This window comes from Tigriopus californicus, chromosome 12 (genome assembly GCF_007210705.1).
Source record: "Tigriopus californicus strain San Diego chromosome 12, Tcal_SD_v2.1, whole genome shotgun sequence".
Lineage (NCBI taxonomy): Eukaryota > Metazoa > Arthropoda > Copepoda > Harpacticoida > Harpacticidae > Tigriopus > Tigriopus californicus.
Window position 1 is genome coordinate 3508963 of NC_081451.1, and position 8454 is coordinate 3517416.

General features: G+C 41.0%; 1 protein-coding gene across 1 annotated transcript; it reads left to right on the forward strand.

The window, feature by feature from the left end:
* Positions 1 to 1925: 1925 nt before the first annotated feature.
* LOC131891893 (venom allergen 3-like) lies at positions 1926 to 3475 on the forward strand. Its single transcript, XM_059241578.1, has 6 exons — positions 1926 to 2114; positions 2175 to 2381; positions 2468 to 2754; positions 2824 to 2974; positions 3042 to 3242; positions 3322 to 3475. Exons 1-6 carry the CDS (start codon positions 1944 to 1946, stop codon positions 3448 to 3450), a joined length of 1146 nt encoding a protein of 381 aa, XP_059097561.1. The 5' UTR covers positions 1926 to 1943; the 3' UTR covers positions 3451 to 3475.
* The last annotated feature ends 4979 nt before the right edge of the window (positions 3476 to 8454 follow it).

Genomic DNA, 8454 nt, shown 5'->3' on the forward strand with positions numbered 1-8454 from the left:
GGGCTCTTCTCTCTACCTGACCAAAATAAAGGGATCTCTACAATTTATTATATTTCCTGAAAGCAAAATGTTTCAGAGGTACGACCAATCAGTGCGATCAAAATACTCTAGCTTAGCGGAGAATATCCGTCTCAAGCACGTCACAACACTGTGAACACCATGCTCCTTCATTTTGACTTAACCCGATGGGCGGCAAAGTAGCACCCAAAAACATTTTTGTGCGTTTCCCAACTCTAAAAAAATATGAGGGACAAAGGGCAACCTTCTTTTCGAGGTTGAAGCATATGTAGCATGTCTTCTAACAAGGACAGTTCATCGCTTATTTGCATGGCGCTCTAAAGACTCTTTTTTTCTGAATGTCAACAAAATGTAGTAAGGAAACCAAAATTGAGCATCGATACATGTAGAGTCCCTTTATAGACGTTTTACTTTGTCAAGAAACTCAGAGTACAAATGAAATCCTTAAGGTCATCATTCAAGAACACCTTGTGAAAAAGGAATAAAGTAGCAAATTTAGATGGATATTTCTCCCCCGCTAAACAATTCCAAGTTGCACGTCATCATATAAAAAAAACTCTTATGATCTAGCCTCCATCGAAAGTTGTTTCCTAAGGGCCAATGATCGTTTATTTAGTTGTCCATCGCAAACTCGTTCAAAATATTGTGTTTAACTGGAATCCCTACTAACATACGTCATGGGAAGTAACTTTCTTGCTTTCAATACTCGCCACTTCTTTTACTATTGAGCTTGGCCTTTTCGATGTAGGTTACGGTGTCTGAAAGACTTGAAGTTGAAAATTGAAAATAAACCTTTTTTTAGCAAATATTTACCTTCAGCCCTTATTGACTTGATCAGTTTTTGTTCTCTTGGAACAATTATAACAATGAAGAATTCGAAAAAAATAAAAAAGGAGTCAAGGATGCACTATTTATTTTGCTTGAACAAGGTCTTCAGAAAAAGTGCGAATCAATTCAGTTGTATACGGCGTGTATTTTTTCAGAGTTCAAATGAACACACACAGGAGAGTTCTTTTGACATTTGGAAGAACTGTTTTCGAAAATTGACATCTTAAATTTCTTTTGATTGATGTTCAATAAATTTCTGACCTTAGTTTTTAAGAAGAAGGAAAGTAAATGGCAATCGAAAACAGCAAATTGTGTGGGCATTTGATTTCAGATATAGCAAGGGCATTTTGGAGCATAAACGACTAAAATAGGACCATTTATTCTGATTTAAGTCAGTGGTAGTTGAATACATCATTTCATGATCCGTTTTCAAGTGGGCTCAAAATTTTCGTACAATTGGTTTCTGCAAAATTACAATTTTTAAAACACGTTTGGACATGTAAGCTTTTAATTTGCACTAGAAATCCATATAACAATAAATCAAAATTGCTGCTTATGGTTCTGAGAGGTAGAAAATGCCAACTTTATTCATATAAATGCTTGGGGTCTAAAACGACATCTTCGCTCAATCTCTGAGCAATCTTTCTTTGAATATGGATTTTTACTTGGTTTGGTTCTAGATATTCAGCAGAGGGGCTCTCAAAGGGATTCTGTCATGAGCTCCGTTGCAACCAAACGTTTATTTTCAATGTCAATTGCTTAGCAGTGATTAGAAATTGATTTAAATATTAAAAGGGATGACCAGCAAACGAATCGGAAACCATATAAATGTTTGTTGATGAAATTTAGTCTCAACTTCGTACATCCGGTTTCTCCAAAAATTCAAGGCACATTTCAATCAACCACACAAGAAACCTTTTGCCTTGAAATCTTGGAACAGATTTTGCTCATGTCTTTGCAAGCATTGTCACAAAGCATGAATATAATACACAAATGTTTTACAAAACATCGAACTCAATATGCTCTGCTGACATTCAGCTGCACCGAAAAACAATATAAATTGACTAACGGACGGAACAACAAGCATCATTCCTATCATGAAGGTCTTCGTAGCAGTTCTGGCCCTCTTGGGCTCCCAATTCTCCGCCGTCTCAGCCTCCAGTTGCAGCGCTTGCGTGTCCAAATCCGATCTGCAGAGCTCGGCCCCTGGCAAGGCTGGTATGATCCAGTCCGATGGACCTTGCTTCCCCTACAACTTTGGAAATGGAGTGAGTACCATATCTTGAGAGGTTCAATTGAGGCAGGGTTTCAGAGAGTTTTCCTTTTAGCCTGAACCAGTGTGCTTCATCAGCCCCTTGGCCACAAACTACCAGGTGAGGTTTTGCAGCGAGACCGACCCCTTGTGCCGACTAGGAGCCTATGCCAACAGCGCCCCTCTACCCGTCACCCAAGCTTCCACTGCTCCTTCCGGAGCTACTTACCCAGTCAACGTTCATGGTGGATCTCGATCAGGTTGCACACCAGTCTCCTTCAATGTGAGTCCATGAAAGGTTCCCCACCCTAAAATTCACTATTGGACAGGGAAATCCTGACCAGAATGAAATGACCTATTTTATTTTAGGAGAATTGTGCCGCTGACAAGAGTTACTTTGCGGCTCGATTTGGAACCACCCACACCATGGCCGTGGACAGCTATTGTGGCGCTGGATCCGCTTGTAATGTCACTTGCAGTTACGGCATCTTCGATGATGCAGAGATCAACCGTATCTTAGACAAACACAACGCTCTCCGATCCCGTGTGGCTTTGGGCAATGAGGGTCTCAGCTACAACTCCAACGATGGCCAACCTGGAGCCACTAAGATGTACAAGCTCAAATGGGACCACAATCTCGCCAAGGTGGCTCAAAGGTAGGTGTCGCTGGGGCACACAGTCTATGACTAGGATTTATCGCTCAAACAAAATCCATTTCCGCTCAGGTGGGCCCAAACCTGCCAAAGTGGCCATGACACCAACCGTGGAACTGACGATTTCGACCCTGCTGGACAAAACATGGCCTGGAGAGCCACCACCGCCCTTCCCTCTGGTTCCCGGGACTTTGAGGCCATGGTCCAAGCCTGGTACGATGAGGTAAAGTGGCAGAGTCCTGGTAGTTCAAGTTGACTCCCATCTATCACTTGGGTTGTCGAATCTATAGGTTGCTTTCATGAACCCCGCCGTGGTCGACAGCTTCATTAGCTCGGGACCCTTGATCCAAAACAAGGCCTCTAACCCTGCTCAAGACGAAGCCATTGGCCATTACACCCAAGTGGTGTGGGGCGAGACCACTCATGTGGGATGCGGTGTGATTGTTTACGCCACATGGAACAACAATTACCAAAAAATGTTCTACAACGAGGTAAGATTTGGAGGATTGCCAGACATAGATGTTTAGCTGACAATGCCATTGTTAATTATTCCCCACTAATGCTTTCTAGCAATTTGTGTGCAATTATGGACCCGCTGGTAACTACTTGGGACATCCAATTTACCCCAAAGCCGGAAATGGAGCCGCCCCTGGTAGTGGTTGCCCTGGAGCAGTTGAAAATGGTTTGTGTCTTCACTGATTGTAAAGTGGTCAAATAAAAGACAATTTCTCAACCAAAAATGACTCTTTGTTTATGAAAATTCTTTTTTTTTCGTTTGTTACGAAGTCAGATGGCAGCTCACTCGCTCGGCCAACCACCTGATTTTGGGTGTCCCAATTGAGGGAAATTCCCATTTCGTTGTTACAGCCAAACATTATTCATTAACTCACCCTCAGGAATGACCGCAAGTTCGCCCATTTAAGCCGTTAAAGTAGCACTCACTCATGCTTTAATGAAATATCACAGAGAAGCTAGGACTTGGCTAGCGTGGGATCGAACCAGAATTCGCTAATTGGAAAGCGGATGCGCCACCAATACGGTAACCCAGCAAGCCAGAATGACGGCTGTCCTGGAGGACAACCTTAAAATCAATCCGCCTAAATAAAGGGTTGTTACCAAGGGGGTCCATTGGAACTGAATGCTTTTTATTTGCGGCATTAACCTGTTTTTAGTCAAACTTCAGAATGATAAGATTCACTCTACTTTTTCAAGAAATAGACTGCAAGAGCGCCTTATTGGGACATGTGATATAATCAATTCAAATAATGCTAATGCCTCAGATTTTCATTCTTACTGCCTTCTCTTCCGCAGTTCTCCCCAATAAGAAATTGGCATTATCAAATTCAGTTAGCACCTAGCAAGTTTCCCTCCCAAGGGCAGGTTGGATGTTGGATGTGGCCACGGCGTCTTAAAAATGTTTTTTTGTATTTGAAACATATTTCATTTTTAATTTTGCATTTTGTCCTGCTTTGGGCAGAGTCACAAACAGCAAGCTCTCTAAATTTTTGCGACAAGCGCACGTTGGTTATCTAGAAGGCAACCCAAGTAAGAAAAGAAGGCTCTTGAAATACGTAATTGCAATGATCTGGGGCCAGTCTTACTAGAAAAAAACTACAAGGTGTTCACTGGCTTCAAATGTGACCTTTCACGAACTTCTAGAAATATGGACTGAGAATGAGCTTCCCGTCAAATCGACCTTCTCTTGGCCATAGCGACTCTGAGCCACTTTTCGAGTTAAGGTTATAAATAAGGAATGTAAATTTCTTCAATTAAAGGCAGGTCATTTTTATATTAATAACTTGTAAAGTGGTTTTTTTCTTTCAAAATTATACTGTCGAAAGCTTATGTTGCTGACCAAGAGTAGGCCGAAAATTCGAATTTTCAAAGTTATTCAAAGTTATGCTACATAACTTTGGCCATATCTCCCGAAGTTCCCTAGGCACAATATTGTGCTCATACTTGGTCAAGGTAATTTATTCACCCATATCTTGTGGTTTTATCAAGTGCTCAATTGGAATATAGTGAACGGTTTAGGAGGTATGAAAATTTTGCTGCCTCTTGTAGTCCGCACATCCGTGAGTAGTTCTAAACGCTAGCATTCCCGATCATATTCCAGTGGTAAGCGGTTGAAGTTGCGATCTTTTTTTGCAGACTTCCTTACCGCTACTGGGAATGGGATCCCCAGCAATTCAAGACGGAAAAAGGTATTAATCTTGCTGGATTTAACATTCGTGTACAATTTGATCCACCAACGAATAAAAATTGCGGATGTGGCTGGCCCTTGAATGTAGGGTTGATAAGGTATTTTGATCAAAGAATTGTCCGAGTCGGACTACTGGATCAACATTTACATACTCTTTCCGAATAATTGAGGGCAACAAATTGAAAAATGAAGGAGCGCGAGAAAGAAAAGAGTTGGAATTCATCGTTTTTACTAGTCTGGATTCTTGAGGGCTTGAAGGAGCTCTTAAAACGCACGTTGAGCCTCTATGATAACTGCAATTGACCCTATATCCTTGGTTGGGATGAAGCTCATGAATGCTTCAAATCCGGTGTCCCACAGGGCTCCATTTTAGGGATTCTACATTTCATATTATTCATAGCTGACAAAAAAGCAAAGGTTCCAGCTAATCTCTCCGTTGGAAGTTAGGTTTCATCTAGAAGCGACAATGATTTGACGACAAGAAATCAAGTTTACATTTTGAAGCCAACTTGTGGGTTTCCGTCATGCCACTAATTGTGTTAGAAGTCGCAGAAAATGTTAAATGATATCCATATTCGAAACCTCCAGTGTTTATAACGCCTGATCCCATCAACACTTTGAACTAAGTAAGGGTCGCCTCTCAAAATAAGAGTTTGAAGTCTCAAATTTGTATTATTGGCAGTTTATTAAAAAAAAAGGAACCTCACAAAGCTTACTTACATGCGAATCGATTGGAATATATTACGATGAATACTATTGGTGCTAAGACTATTTGGAATTACACTTTGGTCTACTTTTTCCCCAAGTTTTGTTATACTATAATCAAGGTATATACTTGTACCTTTTCAAACCCTCTTTACAAGAGGGTTTATGAAATGCTATACAAAGGAGGTGCAGGTAAATAAGACATTTGCCCTAAAACCGTACAAGGATGATATTACAAGTTATCTGCAATGGATGTAAGAACTTTGACCTTCGTTATTTTCTTTTCCAGCTCATGATCGAGAAGCATAAGTGCAATAAGGCCATCTCCAGAGTGTTTGAAAAATCACTCAGGTCTACGTATGATTGGCCCAAAGATCTGAAACTGAATAAACATTTGTTGACGAAATTTGCTTTCACCTTGAAAGCAACGGTTTCTCCAAAGCTCACGGCAATTTTCATTCAAGCACAGCACACATTAGACTTTCGTTCTTTTTCTCCTTGAAAGCAATGTTACAAAAGGTAACCAAAATACACAAGTGTTCAGGTTCGTGTGAAGAAATTGAGAAAAATCAGAAACGTTTACTCTAAATCGAATTCAATTGACTCGATCTTGCTCATGAACTTTGTACTTTGTTAGTCTACATTTCAGGGAACTTCTATTTTCTTTCCGAGTAGCCCATTCCCAAATTCATGTTCGAAAACTGAGGGCAAATTACCGTTAATGCCCGGAAAGTTAGAAAATGGCACCAATTGATAATAACATCATTGTATGACGAACATTGTCTTGCCAAAATGCTCTTTTCTGTATTTTTAGGCAAAGATTTCTCTCCACGAAGTCGTGCAGCCAGATGAAGGAATCGGTTACCATTGTGGCGGTCCACGTTGGTGAGCCGACATGACGAGTCAAGAGATGGTAGTACACTCGCTGATTAATGATAATTCCTAGCTATTTATACAACAACCAGGGAAGTGACTAGGAAGGAGCGATGAGGGGCGAGCGTGAGCAGGGTCGCCACACCATGATCAACTCAAAGAAAAACAAATCGTCGGACGCAGGTTCCTTGAGTTGAATTCAACGTATTACGAAATTTTTGCAAAAAAACTGAGTTCGACTAAACAATCTGCAGGCAATCCCTGTGGGGACGTTTAGGCAAGCTCTGGCAGGTTCGTTTGTTTGCTAGTACCAGAGTCAGGGATGCAAGTTTGGAGCTTCAAACACGTTTTTGAAAAGCTGACCTTTCTTTCGCATTGCTATATGAGGAAAGGTCAGCTTCGTTAAAACCAGTTTGAAACTCCAATCTTGCATCACTGGCATTGGCAGGCAAGTTTGTTTGCTGGTACCAGCGCTTGCCTAAATGTCCGAATTGTGGCGATGTGCCACCTTGTAATGTCACTTGCAATTCAGCATGGAGGTCGCAATTAAGGGGTCCATCCATTTGTCGCCGTTTACCCGGAAGACTTTGATCTCATTAAGTAATTGGGCCAAAACAATGTTTTATGCCTTACCTGGGATCGGTATTTCGCCCTCTATCCTTTATAACATCCTACTGCTGATCAATTCCAGTCAAGATGTTCCGGTTTTCACGTATTTTGTTATTTATATTCCAAGATGATTGACATTGGAACTCATTGATTGGGCCATAGATGGCTCGTTTTTGCTCTGTTATGGGTAAAACACTATGAGGGCTATATTTCTAACTTTTTCTTCACAACAAAGAATGATCAGTGATGCCATATGTAAAGAATTACGTGCCAGCCTAAAGAGTCAATTTTAGATCTATATTTTCAACTCAACTTACTTCTTGTTTTTTCGCTGATAGCTGGATTCTTCGTTGATCAGCTTACCCCTCTCGTTACACCTTTGAGACGACTGCCACAGTGGTTCAAAAGCCTTTTGAAGTTAATCAGAAGTATCCAAACAAATCTTGGTAGCTATTCGCCATATGAGCGTTAAATTTGAGCCATAATTCAATAAATCAATATAGTCAAAATTACTTGTTATGGTTTTTGCGAGGTAGGAGACTGTTAAGATGGATTGGTGTATTTCTCTCAATACTTAATAAAGGCATTTTGACCACCGTAGTGAGACGGGTGAGACGGGTGAGACGAGACGAGAGGAGACGACCGTGTCCAAGAATCCAGCTGATATCTTGATCGGTTGTGGATACTCAAAGCGCCTATAGTATCATATACTATTCGACCTCTTTACTTCCAAATTTTCTACTCTTTCCCAAAATACCAGAGGCCAGTTTTTTAAACTTACCCGGGAGTTAAGGCTTGAACCTTACCTAGAATGTGCATCCGCTCACCATTTTGAGCAGTGTATTTTCAAACCGGTTAAAAAACTGGCCTCAGAGGCCAGTTTTTTTAAAGCTCTTACCTCGGAGTTAGGGGCTTGGACGTTAACTGGTTTGATAATACACTGCTCAAAGTGGTGAGCGGATGCACATTCCAGGTAACGTCCAATCCTTAACTCCGAGGTACGAGCGTTTAAAAAACTGGCCTCGTCCCGGTAGTCTGGTCTTCACACACAGTTTTCTTTAATCTCCATTTGAAGTTAATATGGGAAAGCTCATAACATGTATTTGTGAATTATTTCCTATGACGTTGCACGCTAACACATCTGACTGGGCCGCGGTCAAGGATATTGCACACAGATTGAAGTTAGTTCGAACAAAGTCATTTGTCATTGATCAATTGCTCTTCCGGGTCAAACTATCATCACCATTCAACAAGTCGTTTCAATGCAAGTCTTCTTGTGCAACAGTGCAAGTGGTTTGAACCAGTGGTCAAGC